At 44.0% G+C, this 20,809-nt stretch overlaps 1 protein-coding gene across 5 annotated transcripts in view; it reads right to left on the bottom strand.

Annotated features, from left to right (window-relative positions):
* Positions 1-894: 894 nt before the first annotated feature.
* The window catches only part of ADAMTSL1 (ADAMTS like 1), an 859,402-nt gene continuing 839,487 nt past the window's right edge, over positions 895-20,809 (bottom strand). For all 5 annotated transcript variants that reach the window (XM_036888135.2, XM_036888127.2, XM_057498726.1 and 2 more), the window contains 6 exons: positions 17,714-17,926; positions 16,227-16,407; positions 13,723-13,930; positions 5,447-5,556; positions 4,424-4,644; positions 895-2,837 (listed from right to left, as the gene is read on the bottom strand). In XM_036888135.2, the coding sequence (XP_036744030.2) occupies positions 2,731-2,837; positions 4,424-4,644; positions 5,447-5,556; positions 13,723-13,930; positions 16,227-16,407; positions 17,714-17,926 (1,040 nt within the window). In that variant the 3' untranslated portion in view covers positions 895-2,730. The remainder of the gene's footprint in view (positions 2,838-4,423; positions 4,645-5,446; positions 5,557-13,722; positions 13,931-16,226; positions 16,408-17,713; positions 17,927-20,809) is intronic.

The raw sequence follows: 20,809 nt of genomic DNA, 5'->3' as shown, positions 1-20,809 counted from the left end.
AGGGTCATAAAGGAGAGGGCTGTCAAGGCCAGCACGAAGCCTGAATATGTGTTCCTCTACAAATGTAGCTTTTCTGGGTTCATTTCCAGAGCCGGCCTTTCCAGTCATGGGCCCCCAGCTTCCCATGCACAGGTGAACATTGTAATTCTCCCACTTTACCCAAACACACACATAAGTGGCTGGGAACCACCCTCATGCCTGCACAAAACAAGGTGGGAAAGCTGAGCTTAATAGAGACTCAAATGACAAGATTAAAATAAATAGGCTGTATTTATCTGTACAAAAAAATATAAATACAGTTTTGTGTTTTAGAGGAGGAAGTGCCTCCTTCCACATTAGTCAGCAGCCCTAATAATCTTGTGGTGCTGTTGAGTCACAATTCACAGAACAAACAGTAAATGTACATTCATCTCATGCAAGGAGCATGCTGTTTCCACTCCAAACCTAGGTCCTCCAAACTCACACTGAAACCCACCTCCAACTGCTACAATCTGACACGTGGTGGAGCCGGAGGACACCTGCCTGTTTGTTAGAAAATGTGAAAATATTGGCCACTGGGTTTCAATATCTATTGAACCACATCATTAGTAGTATGGAGTCTGTCCTCTTCATTTCATGCATAACTCTTGTGTCACAAATGAATCCCTCCTTAATGCCCAGTCACCCCACATTAGCTTTTACAATGTCTTCTATACACAGTGAATAGATCCAGAGTTAAACATCAGGTTCTATTAAAAATAGGAACAATTACAATAATTACCATTTAGTTTACAGGAACACATCTGCAGGAAGTTAATAAACAGCCCCCCAAATATTTTGTTTGGATGACAATGTACAATTATTAATATTGCACTTTTTTATACAAGTAATCCTAATAAATATTCACAAAAGATATACATAGAAACATTCTCTTTTATTTTAAATAAACATTACACTGATTTTTAGTTAACATGATTTCTTAGAGCCCATTATTGTGGTGAGGAGGAAAGAGACCCACCTGAGCCGCCCAAAGCTCATCTGGGCAAGATACAGTTCAATACTGTCTCCCTGCCCAGCATTAACTTCTGGGCTGACTGGAAAATGCATCTGTGATGTCAGTGGCGGCCCTGGGCTGAGTGGCATTTCCCAAGTCTGTATGTAGGGGGTGGATTTATCTGAGGGGTAAGTAACTCTGGCCACCCCACCCAGGTCAGTAAGTGGTGGTCACTCAGGCAGAGGTGGCCACAATCACTTGCCCAAAGGCACTCTATGGAATGAGCAATTTGCCAAATAGCCCCAAAGTTTCTATTTTGACACTTGACTTTGCTGCAGCCGTTTTACTTTAGCTAACCAGCGTTACTGGACTGTGTGTGCGCTTTGCCCACCACTTAGCCAAACTGGTGTATATTAAAACTATAGTGTTCTTCGTCTTTCATTGTGCATAGTGGGGAATGGGCTGAAATGCCTTTGAGGACCATCCTGGAAGCTTCAGTTATCCCTTGGCTCTGTCACCTGCCCAATCATCCTTCCCCAACCTGCTGCCTAAATATGCCCACAGCTCTCACTGCTCTGGGAAGGGCCCACCCTGTGCCAGCTCTGGAAGGAAGTGGTTGCTGTTACCTGATGGATACTCTGGCAAACTGACCCCCGTCTCTGGCCTATAAGGAGCAGCAAAGGCCACATAAGCAGAAAACCCAGTCTATTTATGCTCAAAATGCCCCTGGCCCACACCAGTAGTGGGTTGGTGGACTCTTGATTTGGATAGAGATGCCCTGGGTGGCCTGACTGTATAGGCAGAAAGTTTGCTGTGATGGCATGGGGACTGGGAACTCGACTTCATCTCATGAGGGCACGTCACCTACTATGCAGTGTGGTCCCCTCCGGGAGGGCAGCAGAGCTCTGAGCTCCCCAGCCCTGACGCTGAGCCTACAGAGTGCCAAGCATGCAGGTCTGGGGCCCAGAAGCCCTCAGGGGAGCCTCCTGCCTGCTCACTCCTTCTCTGTCTACCTCTGCTTCTTTGCTGAGGGCCACGCAAAGACTTCCTTTAGCTTGTGTCCCCTCCCTCCCTACTTAGTTCACTGCTTCATGTGCGCTGTAGGCCTGCTTGGATTGTTGCCTCCACCTCTACATATCTGTGTTTTGAGTTCTCGCAGCTCTGTGCCCCCCACCGGAAGAGCTGAGTTCTGGGCTGGGTCCACCTCTGCCCGGTGTCCTCCCCATCCCTGCCTGCTCTCTCCAGGCCCAGGGGCAGAGGTGGAGATGCGGGGGCAGCACCCACCTGAGTTCACAGTGCGCTGCCCACAGAGACACAGCTGGCTGTCCAAAGTCCGTCCCTATGCTTCACAAACCCTCTGGCACGCTGCCCTCGCGCCTCTTGTGTGCTGCTGGCTCTGGCTCCCTGCTGTCCTCAGGGGCTGTGCTTGCCTCTTCCAAGGTCTCTTTGGGACCCAGAGTCGGCAGAGAGCCGGCTCTTCAGGAGAGCTCCTGTTGTCTGGCCCCATCTGCTCTGCAACCTCCTTTAGACCCCGGTCCCTGTTGGTCCCCAACATTTGTCCTCTAGCTAACCGAAGGGAAGACGTGCTGAGATCCTCCTGTTGGGGGTGGGGGAGGTTGGAGGAGGGTGTGTGTTGGGGGGATGGAGGTGGGGAGGGGGAAATAAATAAATAAAACGAAGAAAGCTTAAGTTCTGTCCCAGGGGGCCGCATGAGTCCTTTGTGTAGCCAGGGTAGAGTTCTTTCCTATGCCCTGTCTTCACGCTTCGCCACAAGTTCCACAGCAGCGAGATTTGAACTGACTGAGCTGGCAGAGTTTCAGCTGTTTCGCATTCTCGCAGTACCTGGTGGTATCCCTGCACTCCACTGGGGGAGGAGTGGAGGGGTGGGGAAAGGGGACAGAAAGGAGAAGTGAGACAGAGCGAAGGGCTGAGGCCATCGGGTGTTTTCTGGGGTCTGCCTCAGACACTTGATCCCATGCTGAAGGGGCCGCCACTGCCCAGCACTCTGGGCTTGCCTCGCTCCAGAAGGGCTCAGGCACTTGCCCCCTAGACTGCCCACAGTGGGGGTGGTGCCAGGCCCAGCCCTTGGCCCACTCCGCTGTCTTTGGGATAGCTCTCTTCCTTCCTGAGGGTGCTCGACCTTGCCCTCTCCCTGGGACTGCCCCACGTCCTAGTCAAGCCTGCCCTCCCCTGTGGTATTCTAGCAAGTGACTCTGCTCCTGGAGATGGTTCCAGGAGGACGAAATTCTGCTCTGCTTTGAAGTAGCATGCAGGTGAGGCCCTATGGCTGGCGCCGCCAGCTGGAACACAAGCACTCCTTTCCCTGTGGGCCTCACTGTCCTGTGTTCTCCATCTACACCTCTCTACTCCGTGCCCTGCCATGCCTAGAGCATGTGGCTTTCCAGTTCAGTGTCGGCAGAGATTACATGGTTCTGAAATACAGGTGCTGATTTGGGTTGTAGACCTTTGTGATGAAGACAGTAGGTCTGAACCACTTTCACTGAACGTTGGTACTGAGACTGGTGACCCGCTGACACAAAGATGGGCCAGCACCCCATGGGAGAATGGAGGTCCTCCCTCCCAGTGTATAGAAAGCAATGGCACCACTTGCCTACAGGGCATCTGCCTCAGCACTGGGAGTCTGATGCTCAGTGAGGCCCTGTTTGGGGGGAAATTGCACTGCAACATTTAAAAATTCCCTGTTTGCCTCTTGTTTTGTCATCTTCCCTGTGGGGAAGCACCTGCAATTTGTTTTAGGTCCAGGGGAAGGAAAATAAATCCCCATCTAACTAGGATACAAATGCTGGTGTTGGCCTGAGGAAGCTCCAGATTTGAGGGAGGAGGGAGTGAGTGAGTCTGAGATCCCCAGGCATGGGTTCCTGCACAGCTGCGGTAGGTGTCCACAGGGCTGGGAAGCGGGAGGTGTCAGCAGGTGGTGGTGTGTGGGAAGCAGAGCCATGATGGGCATGGGGCCGGCTGAGTGGGAGGCACTCTGCTGCTTTAGTGGGAACACTGCATTCTCCTCAGTGGCCTGGCCAAGAGCCATTGTGTAGTTGTTCCCTCTGGGTACCAGCCACACTACTGCAAGTAAGCTGGAATCTGATTTCAGCCTGCACTTGGCCAACAGCACCTGGATTGCTCAGGACCAGGATGGGGCCTGTGGGGGAACACCAGCCATCTTTCCCAGCCTGGACACATGCACACATCTTTGCTTGCTTGTACGAGGTCTCCCAGGATGCCTTTTTAACTGCTTTCTGATGTAGGGAAAGTGTAACATGCACGCTATTCCTTTTGCAACTATGTGCCCCTCTGCAAACATCCAACTCCTGGCCCAACTCACAGCCCTTGGGAAGCCTGATCTTGTGCTCTGGCTCAGGCCCAGGGACTGCCCTCTGCCCGCTGCCCTGTGGGTATTTGTAGGAGGCTGTCGGGGCGGGGCGGGGCACATACTGTTTTCACACGGAGTGATGTTGCAGCGCTGCCAGTTGGCAGGCCGGGGCCCCCAGGAGCACAGGTGATCAGGTACCGCCTTGTTGGTGCGGACGTGTACACACTCCACATGCCGGGACTGGAAGCCATAGTTGCCACAGGTTGCTGTGCACAGGGTCCACAGGCTGACCCTCCAGTGTACACTGCAGGCTTCTGACCAGCAGTTCTTGGTGCTCACAGGCCTGCAGGAGGAAGGTGGCAGGGTTAGGATTTACCTCTGTCAGGGACAGATCTGGGGTGGATGTGCAAACCCAAGAATGCTGGGCAACTCCTCAAGAGCTTCCAGTGCTCTCAGATTTGGGTCCTGATCTCTGCTCTGTTCCTGAGTTGGGTGTAAGATCTCAGAAGATCTCTGAAGGCCACTTCCTCTAAATAGACTTCTGTCTGCTCATCTCTACAATGTCTATGTCACTGCATGACTGCAGAATGAGCTCTATCTAGGGTAGGGGTGACAGAGCCAGAACCCAGAACTGGTCTTAGCTGGTATCTTAAGGGTGGGGGTGATGAGCCCTCACCCAATGGGGACATCTACAAGGAAGTATGACAGGGGTTGGGGGCTGGATAGGAATGATAGTTTGAGACCGAGGGACAAGGGCCCTCATCTCAGCATAACTTCTAGAGGGAGGTTAGTAAGAGTGAGGAGCTGGTGGAACCTCTGAAGTCTGGTGGCCACTTTGTGGACCTCACTTTCTGCCCACCCTGGGGCTCATGCACTTCTCTTGTGCTACCAGGCCTCTTGCTATTATAGGAAGAGCACCCTCTGCCTCCTTCATCTCCAAAAGAGGAAAGCCTGCCTGGCCTATTAGCTAAGGACAAGGCTACCACTGAGCCATCTACCTCTGGGGAGGGCAGTGGCCTAGGGAGACTGGAGGGGAAAGGGGAGGGTGTCTGACTGTGGGAAGCTGGAGGAGAAATGTCCATTTAGCATCTTTCTGTGCTGTTGGGACAGGGTTTGGAGGAAGGAGGTCTGTGGATTTCTCTTACCTTGGAAGGGCACTGCACTGCTCTGATGGCAAGGTGAGACCATCCCGTGTCTGGCAGAAGACTTGTCTGTGCTGTACAGCTAGGTGAGGCCCAATGCAAGGCCCATTGCACTGGGAAGCAGAAAAACGTGGCATACATAGTGTTAGCCAAGTCACGGGGGAGGCTGCAATGCTGAGGCTGCATGAGACACAGGATCCTTGTGTAGGGTCTTGTTTGAGGCCTCAGGTCATTTAGCTGGCCCACTTTGGGCCAACCAAAGGACATTCACTGGCACCTTTTCTTTTCTTTGTTCCATGGTGGAATGTAAGCTTTCTTGTGGTCTGTAGCATTCTGCGAGCAAACAGCTAATGGTAGTGTAGAGCTGGTCAGAGAATGTCAGCTCGCTCCCAGGTTAACCATATGAAAGGTTTCTTGGCACAATGTACTCGGAATGTGGTGGTAAGCTTTAGAGCTGAAGGCCTCTAAATGAGGCCCTGTCCTCCTTTCAGGCCAGAGGGTAATCTGGTTTATTGTTTTCTTGCTTAATTTCATCCACATAACCAAGTCCATCATTTTTTCCCTTTTCTTGGCTTCATTTTCTCCACATTAAACCCAGGACAGCAGAACAAAAGTAGACTTAGGTATGTATAGTTAGTCCCTGCTCATATTCTCTTGCTATGCGTGCATGGAGATTGTTAAGCTTTAGAGCTGGCAGAGCTAGACAATCACAGTAAATAGCCCTACCAACAACAACAGTGTCTGGAAAATACAAAAACAGCAGGACCTTAGCGGATATCTGCTATTTGAGTAGACGAAGGACAGACGTCCCTTGGAAGTCATTTTAGAACAAGGCTTTTAGCTTAGGGATCTTTGGTCTCCAATGGGGATTCAGAGGGACCTATTCCTTAAAATTGTAAGTAGAAATTTTGTGTTTTTAAAAGAATTTTTCTTTTGACCCCCATCACTCATTGCTACTCCATCACCCCCACACCACCTTGTCTTTATTTTTAGATTCTACATATAAGTGAGATCATATAGTATTTTTCTTTGTTTGACTTAGCATAATGCCTCAAGGTGTACATATATTGTTGTCAATGGCAAAATTTCATTCTTTTTTTATGGCTAAATATTCTACTGCATGTGTGTGTATGTGTATGTGTGTACACACATCACATCTTCTTTATCCATTCATCCAATGATGGACACTTAGGGTTGTTTCCTTATCTTGGCAATTGTAAATAATGCTGCAGTGAACATGGGCTGCAGATATCTGCTAGAGTTAGTGTTTTTTATTTCTTTGGATAGGTACCCAGAAGTGGAACTGCTGGAACATATGATAGTTAAATTTTAAATTTTTTGAGGAACCCCTATACTGTTTTCCATATTGGCTGCACCAAGTTACATTCCCACCAACAGGGTACAAGGGTTCCCTTTTCTCCACATCCTTGCCAATGCTTGTTTCTTTTTGATAATAGCCATTCTAACAGGTGTGAGGTGATAGCTCATTGTGGTTTTGATTTGTATTTTCCTGATGATTAGCAATGTTGAGGATCTTTTTATGTACCTATTGGCCCCTGTATGTCATCTTTGGAAAAATATCTTTTCAGATCCTCTGCCCCATTTTAAATTGGAGTGTTTCTTTGGCTCTTGAGTTGTATAAGTTCTTTATATAGTTTGGATATTAGCCCCTTATCAGCTATGATTGTAAATATTTTCTCCCATGCAGGTTGCCTTTTCATTTTGTGGGTGGTTTCCTTTGATGTGCAGATATTTTTAGTTTTATGCTGTTTTGTTTGTGTTGCCTTTAACATCTTGTTGATGATATTTTGAATCTGATGCCAAAAGCAAGAAGCTTCTTCTAGGAGTTTTAGGGTTTTAGGTCTTAACTTCAAACATTTTAAGTTAATTTCTGTGTATGGTGTAGGGTAGTGGTCCAATCTCACTCTTTTGCATATGGCTGTCTGGTAATCCCAACACCATTTACTGAGAGACTATCTTTTCCCTATTGTATATTCTTGGCTCATTTTTCATAAATTAATTGACTATATATGTGTGGGTTTATTTCTGGGCTCTCTCTTCTGTTCCACTGATCTTTGTGTCTATTTTATGCCAAACCATACTATTTTGGTTATTGTAGCTTTGTAATATAGTTTGAAATCAGGGAGCATTATGCATCCATCTTTTTTGTTCTTTCAGAAGATTATTTTGGCTTTTGGGGATCTTTTGTGGTTCTATACATATTCTATTTTTGTGAAAAATGCTTTTGGAATTTTGATAGCATTACATTGAATCTGTATATTGCTTTGGACGGTATGGACATTTTAACAATATTTTCAGTCCAGAAGCATGGAATACCTTTTCATATGTTTCTTCAACTTCTTTCATTAATGTCTTACAGTTTTCAGTGTACAGGTCTTTCACTTCTTTCATTACATTTATTCCTAGGTATTTTTCTCTTTTTGATACAAGTATAAATGGAATTTAAAAAATTTCTGATAATTTATTATTGTATATAGAAATGCAACAGATTTTTATGTATTGATTTTGCATCCTACAACTTTACTAAATTAGTTCTACCAATTTTTCAATGGAGTCTTTAGGGTTTTTAAAATATATAATGTTATCTGCAGATAGTGAGTCTTTTTCTTCTGAATTTGTATGTTTTTATTTATTTTTCTTGCCTAATTTCTCTGGCTAGGACTTCCAATATTATGTTGAATAAAAGTGGTGAGAAGAGGCATCCCTGTCTTGTTCCAGATCTTAGGAAAGGCTTTCAGGTTTTCAGCACAGAGTATAAAGTTAGCTGTGGGCTTGTCATAGATGGCCTTTATTATGTTGAGGTATGTTCTCTCTACATCCAGTTATTTGAGTTTTTATCTAAAAGGATATTGAATTTTGTCAAATGCTTCTTCTGCATCTATTGAGATGGCCATATGATTTTTATTTTTCATTTTACATTGATTTGCAGATGTTGAACCACCCTTATGTCACTGGAATAACTCCTACTTGGTCATGGCTTATGATCATTTCAATGTATTGTTAAATTTGGTTTGCTAATATTTTGTTGAAGATTTAAAAAATTCTATGTTCATCAGGGACATTGGGCTATAATCTTTCATTGTGGCATCCTTGTCTGGTTTTGGTGTGATGGTAAAAGGCTGGCTGCATGAAATGAGTTTGGAAGCATTTCCTCTCTTCTACTTTTTTGGAATGGTTTGAGAAGGATGGCATTATTTCTTCTTTGAATGTTTAGTGGAATTCATCAGTGAAGCCATCTAGTCCTCGATTTTTGTTTGTTGGGAAGTTTTTGATTACTGACTCAATCTCCTTACTAGTAATCAGTCTGTTCAGATTTTCTATTTCATCATGAGTTTTATATGTCCACGAATTTACCTATTTCTTCTAGGTTGTCCAATTTGTTGGCATATAAATTCTTCATGGTAGTCTCATATGATCATTTGTATTTCTGTGGTATCAGTTTTAATGTCTTCTCTTTCATTTCTAATTTTGAGTCCTTTTTTTTTTCTTGGTGAGTCTAGCTAAATGCTTTATCAGTTTTGTTTGTCTTAGAACCAGCTCTTAAGTTTCATTGATCTTTATTTCCACTCTGATCTTATATTTGTTGTTTCCTTCCTTCTACTAACCTTGTGCTTTGTTCTTTTTCTAGTTCCTTGATGTGTAGGGTTAAGTTGGTTGTTTGAGATTGTTCTTGTTTCTTGATGTAGGCATTTATCACTACGAATTTCCCTCTGAGAGCTGCTTTTGCTGCATCCCACAAATTTTGGTATGTTGTATTTCCATTTTCATTTATCTCAAGGTATATTTTCTTTTTTGATCCATTGGTTGTTGACAAGCACGGCATGTTGTTTAAGCTCCACATATTTGTGAATTTTCCAGTTATCTTTTTATGTTTCATATATTTGTGTTAAAAAATGCTGATGTGGTTTTAATCTTTTTAAATTTATTGAGACTTGTTTTGTGTCTTAACATGTGATCTATCCTGGGGAATGCCCCATATATATTTGCTAAGTCCATCTGGTCTATTTAAGGCTGATGTTTTTCTCATTGATATTGTCTGGATGATCTATTCATTGATGTAAGTGGGTTATTAACTTTCCCTAATATTATTATATTACAATTTATTACCCCTTTTCAGGTCTATTAATATTTACTTTATATATTTATGCACCCTACATAGGTATACCCAAATATTTACATATGTTATAGCCTCTGGTAGGATTGACTGTATTATTAGGTAATGCCAATCTTTGTCTCTTATTACAGACTTTAAAAAAATCTATTTTGTCTGATTTAATTGTAATGAACTCCTTTAGCTTTTGCATGTCTAGAAAATGTTTCTCTCTCCTTTAATTCTAGGTGGTAACTTTTCTGAGTATTATATTCAAATTTTTGTCTCAGCACTTTGGATATATTGTGCCATTCCCTTCCAGCCTGCAGTTTCTGATGAAAAATCTGCTCATAGTGTTATGGGAATTCAGTTCCTTTGGACATTGCTTTTTTTTTTGCTGTTTTTAATGCTATTTTTTTCTGAGGTTTTATCCTGTTCTTTCATTTAGAATGTATTCCTCTGTCTCTTCGTTTTTCTTGACTCTGTGTTGGCTTCTGTACTGTAAATGAAACAACTACCTCTTGCTGTCTTGAAGGAGTGGTTTCATGTAGCAGATGAACCATTGATGTCCAACCCTTCCCCAACTCTCAAACCTTTGTGCTTGCCCAATGTTCACAGTAGTTAAGGATGTGCCAAGCCTGAAGCATGCCCCACAGGCTAAAGTTCCAGACAAGCAAAGGGGCGCTGGGGGTTGGTGGGGTGGGGGGGAGTGTGCTTCAGGGTGCTCTCTGTGCAGGTGGCAGCCTACCAAGAACCATCTCTCCAGTTGCTGCAGTGCCATGGATTCTGGGAATGCAAGCCCTGGTGGGCACCAGACACATGTAGAAGCATCTCTTTCCTTCTGGGAGATACTGGTGCTCAGCAGAGGGACAGTGTAAAGATGGTACCCAGCAGTGTCCATCCCTGGAGAGTGTACCAGCAGGCTTCCAGATATGCATGTGAAATTAGATGCCTGCCCTGTAATATACAGGCTGATACTGTGATATAAGAAGGTGAGTCTCCTTTAAGTCTGGGTGTGACTGGCTTCCTCTGGGCCCTAAAGTGGGTAAGACTGAGCACATGGGTCCTTCAGGAGTTGGCCTTAAAAGTTTAGGTGCTGAATGTGAACTTTTGCTCCTTGGGGTAAAGTCTGGGTTTTGAGCTTTGGTTGTGGGTCATAAGGCTAGGGCTAGAGTTTGTGTCCCAGCCTCTCCTACCTGCTTCTATATATAAGTCATCACTTAGCCAACCTTTAGGTCTTTAAAGGAAATTGTCCATTGGAGGAGGTGAGTTCAGGATTTTCCTACATCACCATCATTAACCAGAACCCCAAATCTTGTGTTTTTTGATATTTTTCTACCACAAGGCTCCAGATTTCATCAGCTGCTCAAAGGTTAAGAAGCGCTGAAGAAGAAAGATTGAAGGTAAAAATATTCCTCTGGGTAAGGCAACTATGTCCAAAGCAGGTTACTGCTCCTGTTGTGGCTGAGTGTACCAAAGTCTCACCAACCACATCTGTTTGTATGACCAAGTGGTGCTCGAAGTTGTGAACTCAGAAGATAGATGATAGGCTCTGAAAGGCCCCAGTGTGATACTATTGTTCACAAAGACCCAGGGTTAGGAAAAATGGAAAAAAGTACCCCCTTGACACTAACTGGGAGTTCTAGTTTTTAAAATTATTGTGATAAAATATACACATCTAACTCTGAGAAGCAATGGGGCTCATATCTGAGACCCACAAGATTGCAGTGATCAGGGAGACAGCTTTGAAGGGTCCAGAGGAAGCTGATCACACCCAGACTTAAAGTAAAGGAGGCTCACCTGCTTCTATTACATTGTCAGCCTGTACATTACAGGGGGCAGGCGTCTAATTTCACATGCACATTTAGGAGCCTACTGGAATACTTTCCAGGGATGGGGACTGGCAGGTGCTATCTTTATACTGTCCCTCTGCCATGCTCCAGAGCACCAGTATTTCCTGAGAGCTTCTACATGTGTCTGGTGCCCCAGTCATTGTGGCTGCCCCTCAGGGGACACCTCTTGATTGCCTGGTGGCCACCTGGGCTTATATTTCCAAGATCCATAGCACTGCACAGACAGTAGCCTGAGGACCCCCAGTCTACACCTAGTGGACTGTGGAGCTGCTCCCCTCCTGCCTTACTCCAGCTTGCAGGCATCACCTAGAGAAGGGCTTATATACTCACCAGGAGCCCTGAGTTTTGTGACTGCTGCCCATGTGTATACATGTACATACACACACAATGGGATCTTATGTTAGTCATAAAAGATGCAATTTTGCCATCTGTGACATATATGGTCCTTAGGGGTATCGCTGTAGTGTAATAAGTCAGATAAAGAAAAATACTGTATGATTTCCCTTATATATGGAATCTAAAAAAAAAACCCCAGAAAATAAAATAGATCAGAGAAGAGATTGGTGGTTGCCAGGGTGTGAAATGATAAGGGGGAGGGGGTTCTAAAGTACCAACTTACAGTCACAAAATAAATAAGTCATGGAGATATAATGTACAGCATGATGACTATAGTAAATAATACTCTATTGCATATTTAAAAGTTTTCATCATGGGAAAAAAATTTGTTGTTACTCTACTCGTGATGAGCATTTCTCAATGTACACAAATATCTTATCATATATTAGTTTCAGGTATATATTTCAATTATACCTCAATAAAAACCATCAGTATCCAAAGCTCTAGTTGAGATCTGCCATATCAGAATTTTCATTTTTAACAGGTTCCACATTAAAGCTTGAGAAATACTTGCCTAGAGTGTTTAGAAGAAAGGGGTGAGAGACTGCTTTTTCTCTCTTTAAGGAAAAATAATCACTGTGAATGATCAATGTTCACTGTATGTCCCCTTGAGGCACCTCAGTGATACAATGCAGAAACATCTCCCAGGTGCAGCCAGATCTGTTCCACTTGTAATTTCACAAACTGCTAATAAGCCTTGAGGGCCTCGGGGCAGAGCTGCCTGGGGCTGCATGAGAGGGGCTTTTCCAGGTAAGAGAAAGAAGATATCCCCAGGTGTGGGAGCAAGCCAGGGGCTCATGCCTCGATTACAAAGCACATATATTAGGTCAGTGGAAATGGGGGATGGAGTGGTTGAGGCCCCAAGGAGCCTGGGGCTGAGTATGCTGGTAGGCTGGCCTTGAGCTTTATCCCTGGACTCACCTGGGGCATAAATGGCTTATGCATTTCAAATCAATTCTGTGGGCACATTTACCCCAAATAACAGTTGATACTAATTAGAGATGGCCAGTGTGTTAATTTAGGATATTCCAAGTGACTGTTTGTTTCCCAAAGAGCACGCCTCAGGGTGGGGATGGAGGAACATGAATATAGTAATATGTAGATGGCCACTTCCAACAGGCTTTGAGTGGCTAACTTCCCCCCAGCCATTCAGGAACATTAGTTCATACACTTACCCAAAGAATTAAGAGCCTTGTAGTTGTCTGGCAGTGTCCCAGCATGCCAAGCTTAATGGTCTGTTTCAGACACTTGACCAGTGAGAAAGTATGCCTGAGCAACCAGAATGGTCATCCTAACCAGTTCACACTAACCTCCAGCAAACCACAGTAGTTGCTACTGCACAGTCGGTGAGTGCCAGCTGATTATCAGTCCCAACAGGTACCTCCTAAATGCTCAGTAGGGCCCCAGTAGCTTTTGAAAGTGACCCAGCTAGGTTTCAACCTTCTCGCCTTGGAACAGTGGTTCTCTGCCCTGGCTGCACATCAGAGCACCCGAGGAGTTTCTGAATCTTGCTCATATGCTTGGACTGCATCTCTGGACAATTGACTTAGAATCTCTGGGAGATACAAACTAGATTTTGATCTTTTAAGGAAGTTTCACCAGTGATTCTTTCCATACAACCCAGCTGAGAACCCCTGGCCCAGAACAACACTACAGTCTCCACATGGATCTCATCATCCTAGCCAGGGAGAAGAGGGGACCTCACAGAAAATTAATCTGAAGGGGGACACTGCGTGATGATGATCTGAGAAAGGGAAGACCTCAGCGGGAAGGGAAATCAATATTTAGGAAGGTTATCGGGCAGGGTTAGTTGATTAAAAGGTCAGTCATCACAGAGGACATAGCACTGGTGGCCTTTTAATTCCTGTCCTGTCAGGGCCCACACCTTCAGATTTATCTTTCAAATAAAACCCTCTCACCTGGCCCCAGCTGGAGAAGGCCCACTCTACACAGAGCTGTTGGTTACAGGCCTGGGTGTCCACTGGCTGCTTGGCGAGCTGCATGCACATGTCATTGGACACAGGAGTGGAGATCCCAGAGGCTTTCAGCTTCTGGCAAGTCACACGGCGGGTCTGGACACCGCCGCCGCAGCTCCGGGTGCAGGCGGACCAGGAGGTCACCATCCACCTGGGAGGGGGAAGAGAGTCAGCGCAGCTGCAAAGGGTCAGGCCTTGGGGGAGGAATGGTGCCTTGTTCTCTCAGAGGAGTCCCTGTGCTCACTACATGGCTACAAATTGGGGGCTAATGTCCTCTTCACAATAATATATACTTGGAGTGGTAGGCTGAAAAACAGCCTCCCAACAATAGCCTGCGGCAGATCCCTGGAACATGTAAATGTTACCTTGTTTGGACAAAGGGTCTTTGCAGATATAATTAAGTATTTTGAGATGAGATTATCTTCATTATCTGGGTAGGCCTTTAATGCCATCACTGATGTGTCCTAATAAGAGAATGGCAAAGGGAGCATCAACACAGAAGAGGCAGTGGAGGGAGTGAAAGAGCCAGAAGCCCCAGGAGGCCTGCAGCCACCAGAAGCTGCAGGGCTGAGGCACAGACTCCCGAGAGCCTGTGGGGGTGGGGTGGGGGTGGCAGCCGTGGCGGTACCTGACTTCAGACCTCTGGCCTCCAAAACTGTGAGAGAATAAGAGAATCAACTGCTGTTGTTTTAAGCGACCAGGCTTGTGGTAATCTGTTACTGCAGCTACAGAAAACTAATACCATTTGGAAATTTACTAAAAAGGTGCATCTTGAAAGAGTATTCTGAAGGTCAATTGCCTCAGCTTGACAACGGCCCAAAAAACTATGAACTTGCCGATGGAACACTGGGAGGACAGTCCCTTAGTTACAGGCACTGCAGTTCTGGTACTTCCTAAGGCATCCAGGTATGTGGCCAAAGAGGGACTTTTTCCTGGGGAAATCAGATCCAAACTGTGTCGCCTCCTGACCCAGAAGGCAATCTGGTTCTCACGTAAGTCAGTGTTTTATCTCCTAGTACCTTCTGTATTTTCTACTTCACTTTAACCCATATCTCATTTGATTTTAATTCCTCAGAAACATGCAAAGTTCCTTCCAGATTTCTGGAGCAATTTCCCACCTCCATGAGTCATAATCCATAGGTCTTCTGCCTCTTAGAGGGCTGCAGGCATGGTGAAAGTACTTATTCTCAGAATGTTAGGTTCCACCTACAGTTGAGACCCTCAGAAGCCAGACTGTCACACATGGCCTTTCTCACAAAGCCATGCTGGAAGCTGGGAAACACTCTGAAACCCTCTGCCCACATACAAGCACGTGGGGCTTTTCTCTGCATGTTTGTACCCTGGGATAATTCTCAAAGAGGAAGGGAAGTGGGGACAGTTTGAGGAAAATACTGAGAAAAGATGTGTTGCTCTCCAGCCATTTCATTTGATCTAGAAAAAAGTCTTTGGTTTTACTGTCTGAGAAAAAAACATTGTCTAAATGAAATGGTTACCTGGGCCACAGCGGGACTTCCCAGTACTATTAAAAAGATGACCAGGGTGATGCTTGTGTTCAAAGAAGGCTCTGAAGTGCCCAAGCAGCCTGGTGGGAAAACCAGGCAAAGGTGAACCTGTGGCCACTTCCTAAGCTAGTGGTGCCGAGCTGGCTCTCAGGAGAGGCAAGTGGCTGGGATATGGAGCAAATTTCTCCTGAATTAGGATCTGTGACTTATGTAGTTTGGTGGAACTTCTCTGCTCCATTTGCCCTGGAGAGAGATGACTACATGCAGATTTCCTACTCAGAGGGGCAGAGCCACAGAGGAAGCAGGCTGGAGGATTCTGAAAGCTCCTGGGGGCGCTGAGACTGGAGCAGACACAGACGTTATTTCATTTGCAGAAGTAAATGAGGCTGATTGACTCTGACCATCAGCACAGCAAATCAAAAAGTCCCTGGCATGTCCAAGACCTCTTCTTCATTTCAAAAAGCTTGGCAAGGGGAGTCTTCCAGTCTCTCATATCCCTGGTGAATGTCAGGCCTGCATTTCAACCAACTTTTACTTCCAAATATACATTTCAGCACTTTTTCAGGAGCAGGAGTGAGGGGGTTTGAGAAAAGAGAGGTACGGACTATGTTACGGTTCAGGAAGGGTATAAAAGGACATTAATCATTCCTATGGAAACCTTCCCGTCAGCAAGTCAAACTGCTGATATTAATGAGTGTGCTTCATATTTCATTGAGTCTCTCCTGGTTTCAGCTGCTCCTTATGTCTCAGCTGGCAAAACACAAGCTGTTGCCTCACAGTGTATGAAAGTCCACAGATACGTAGTAAAGGGGCATTTCGGGGCCTAGTGAGTCCCTGTGGGCTCACGGTGCCAGGCTGGTGCCAGCTGTAAACCCGTCCATTACCGCAGGGGCTACAGCCTGAGGGTTGGGGGTGGGGAGGCCTGAGACAGCATCTGCCACTCACCGTGAAGGGCAGTCTCTCCGGTTGCAGGCAATGGGCTGCACAGCAGGGCGCACTTTCCCTGCGCAGTGAGCAGGGCTGACCTCAGTGCTGTTCAGGAGACACCTTAGGTGGGGCTGCTGCACACCCCTGTTTCCACAGGAGGCCGAGCAGGTCATCGGTCGGTCCACGGACCACCAGTAATCTGTCACAGGAGGAGGATCAGAGGTGAAAGAAGAAAGGGACTTTACTTCTCAGCAAGGAGATGTGAAAATATCAGATACTTAACAATCATTTAAAAGTGCACATTCAAGGTGGGCCATGTAAGACATCACCAAAGAAATAACCCCATCAGAGAGTTCTCATTTATGTGAGACCATGATGTCAGTAAGAAAGGCAATTTCTTTGAATTTTCTATTTGGGGGTTTGGGACTCACTGGTAGGAAAGCTGCTGAATAACTGTGGGCTGGTCAATTGTGAGTGCTTATTTGCAAAGATATGTATTACAAATCTTGCAGATAGGCACTGGCTTCCAGCTTGCAGCAGAGAATGGTGGACTGGCAAGAAAATGGAACATGTACTTTCCTGTCTGGAAAGCCAGATGGCAGGGAGGATGTTCAAGGAGAAAACCTGTGTCCTCAGAATAATCTCCCACCTTATGTGCTATGTTGGCATAAAATTCTGTCCATCCCCACAGAATCCTTGATTTTTGAATATATGCAAAAGTTTGCTTTTCCTAAAACTATCACCCATAGGCCACAGGTAGACTAACCTATGGAAAACTCAAAGGCCCCACTTAGTTTCTGTAACAAGGCCAGTTCAGGCTCCTCTCCTACTGTTTTGGGCTCATTCACAACTCCTTCTTGGTGCAGCTAATGCCAGGCCCCTCCCAAGGGCTTTCTGACCTGCCTGTGTTCTGCAAGGTTTGTGCATGAGCCACACAGGCTTCTCAGTCTGCTTTCTGACAGGGCTACAGGAAGTGTGCCTGGAAGGCATTCAGCAGGTGACTGCAGCTGAAGACTCTTCAGGATGATCAGCAGGTACCAGTACCAGCCCCGAGTTTCCAAGGCTGGAAGCAATAACTCAGCTGCTCAGATCAAGAGGTATTTTTCAACCAATCCAACAGAGAAAACTTGCATTTTCCTAACAGGTGACTTTGCAGGCATATGTATGTGCATGCATGCATGACCTTCCTAATTAAACTAGCATAAAGGAAACACATTTGACTTTGATATATGGTGGTGTTTCCCTGGTTCTAAGAAGCCCCAACATTATGAGCAGAAGGGCCTGTAATGAACACAGCACTGACTTTCCCAGGTTCTGCTGAAATGGGGCCTGGTGGCATTTCTGAAGGGCCTCATTGTATGGAAACATGGTTCAGTTTTAGTGTTCATGCTCTAGGAACTGTTGGAAATCAGAAGGCACTTTGTTTTACTAGAGAATTAGATTCCTAAGTAGGCTCTCTTATTCAAAAAATGAGTCAGGCACCCAAAGCCTGTAGGTTTTCTTACCTTGGATCACTAAAGAGGCCTTCTGCATGAGCATCCCTGCCTCATTCTGAGCAAGGCAGCTGAATTCTCCTTGAGACCCACCACTGAGATTTGCAACTTGGAGAATCTGTCCAGCTGCGAAGATATGATGCTTCAGTCCTGTGACAGTGGCAACTGGCTGGTCACCATGGAACCAGGTGATATTGGGGGTAGGGTGACCCTTGATTGGACAGCCTAGGAGGAGAGGAGAGGTAAGCCATTGATTGGTAAAGCCAAGAGGGGCACATTCCTGATGAGCTGTTTTACTGTCTCTGTGGCTCTAGAGGCTATCATACAATGTAGCCTTATCCATGACATTTTTCTCATGCTTGTCACTCCCAAGCAAACAGGACGTTTTTATTCCCTGAGATTCTAGGAAGGTGACTATTATTTATTTCAATTGAGTAAAAATTCTAGGAGAACACAAAGTGCTTATTTCTATGTCCCTATACTAACCTTAAAAAAATGAAGCAATTAATATTTACTCATTGAACATTTTTTCAAGTGAATTAGTTCCTATATCAATTTTATACTGAAAATATTTCAAATGCAATGAGCTGAAAAAATACATACTATATAGTAATAGTTAAGAACCAAACTTTAATTGGTAAAAGTCTAATATCTGCTTCCATTTTACTCTTTATATGATTTTCAAGCCAAAGAGTAGAAAAACAATTTTTTAAACACTGATCTCATTTCTCTTTAAGTCAAGAACTTGAGCCTTCTGACAACTCTTACCAAGCCTCCATTGGGCACATATAATATTACACTTATCTCTATAGTCAGGGAACATAGTTTGATACATTAAAATTCTAAAATATTAAATGAGATATTGTACCTACTCAAGCTTTTGTAGAAAAGAATTAGTAAAATAAACTGACTGCAACTGTGAGGGAAAGCTCATTTTCTTTAGAGTATTTGCTTAATTTGCTATTTTTTTGTCTCCAGCAACTTAGGTTTTACAGAAAATTGTTTAAAACAGATGATACATCATTCAAAATTACAGATACTGAAAGTACAAAATACAGAGTATTGTCAATATTATAATAACTGTGTGTGATGACAGATGGTAGCTATACTTACGGTGAGCATTTCATATTATGTATAAATTGTTGAATGACTGTGCCATGCACCTGAAAATATACTATGTCAACTATATTTCAATTAAAAGAAAAGATACTGGAGATTTTCCCTCAGTTCAGTTAGCAAAAATACCAATTTGGTGCATACTGTTCTAGGGACAGTTAAGACTATCTTTTCTCTTGAAAGGAGATCTGAACTGGTATAGGATTTTAAAAAAGCATACTAATAAAACATACATAAGGCAGAAATGATGAGATCTATGAGACATAAAGATGGCCACCTGCAAGGATGTGTGTGTCTATGGATCTGTACAGAGAGGGAATTTAAAAATTAATATTAGCTTGGTTTCTATTCTAAGAGCAACACTGTTAGAATTTGTATAGGACAGTGTTAACACAGGAAAGGCCCTTAGAGATCATCTGGCCTACCACAGAGGAGGAAACTGAGTCCCAGAGATGTTAAGAGTCATTCCCAAGATCAAGTGGTAGGTTTTTTGATTCCTTGCCATGTGTTCTTTAACCCACACCTGCTACTTGTTAGGCTGGGTGCTTGCAATTTGCCTAAGCACCTTGTTATCTCCTTCCTTTGCTCCATTCTTTTATTCCTTTGCCTTCCCTCCCCACCCCAGTTTTCACTATAATTTGTGTAGGTTGAAGGAGGTAGAGCAGACTACTTTGAAGAAGGGCCTGGAAAAATACTATTATATTATAGGAACTACAAAGCTCAGGATGGGATGTAGTTCTTACAGGACCCAGTTCTTCACTCCTCTCTGTACTGACTCACTTTGCCATGTAACTTTGCAGTGCCCTCCCATGACTTTGGATTTGGCCATGTGACTACTTTGGCCAATAAAATGAGTCACATGTTACACTAACAGTAAACAATCTGAAAAAGTAATTAAGAAAACAATTCCATTTACAACATTATCAAAAAGAATAAAATACTTGAGAATAAATTTAACCAAGGAGGTGAAAGATACATACATTGAAAACTAAAAAATGTTGCTAGAAGAAATTAAACCATAAGTAAATGGAAAGGTATCTCATATTCACGGATTGGAAGACTTAATATTTTTAGATGTCAATACTCCCCAAAGTGAACTACAGATTCAATATAATCACTATCCAAATCCCAATGACTCTTGTTTTGCAGAATAGAAAAATCCATCCTAAAATTCATGTGGAATTTTAAGGGACCCTGAATAGTGAAAACAGTCTTGAAAAAGAACAATGTTGGAAGCTTCATTCTTCCTGATTTCAAAATTTATTACAAAGCTACAGTAATTAAAACAGTATAGTACTGATATAAAGACATACAGACCAATGTATGGAACAGAGAGCCTCAAAATAAACTCTTCCATATATATCAAATTATTTTCAATATAGATGCCAAGACCATTTTAATGGGGAAAGGTAGACTTTTCAACAGCTACTGCTGGAAAAACTATATATCCACATGTAAAAATGAAGTTGAATCCTTACCTTATACCATATAAAACAATTAACTCAAAATGAATCAAAGACTTAATAAACATAGAGTTAAAATATAAAACTCTTAAAATAAAGCATAGAGCAGAAGCTTCACTATACTGGATTTGGCAGTGGTTTCTTGGATATGATACTAAATGCATAGGCAACAAAATAAAAAATGGGTAAACTGGACACAATTGAAATCAAAAGCTTTTGTGCATCAAATGACACTACCACCACAGTGAAAAGGCAACCCACAGAATGGGAGAAAATATTTGCAAATCATAGATCTGATAAGGGATTATATAAAGACCTTCTATAACTCAACAATAAACACAAACAGCCAAATTAAAATTGGGCAAAAGACTTGATTAGACATTAATCCCAAAATACACAAATGGCCAGTAAGCACATGAGAAAATGCTCAACGTCACTAATCGGTTTATGGAAAAGCATTCAAAACCACCATGAGAGACCTCTTGACATCCGTTAGGATGGTTATTACTCAAAAACAAACAAAACACAC

The sequence above is a fragment of the Manis pentadactyla genome, chromosome 3 (assembly GCF_030020395.1).
Source record: "Manis pentadactyla isolate mManPen7 chromosome 3, mManPen7.hap1, whole genome shotgun sequence".
Lineage (NCBI taxonomy): Eukaryota > Metazoa > Chordata > Mammalia > Pholidota > Manidae > Manis > Manis pentadactyla.
The sequence above is the reverse complement of the archived record's forward strand: the minus strand, read 5'-3'. Positions and strand labels throughout refer to the sequence as shown.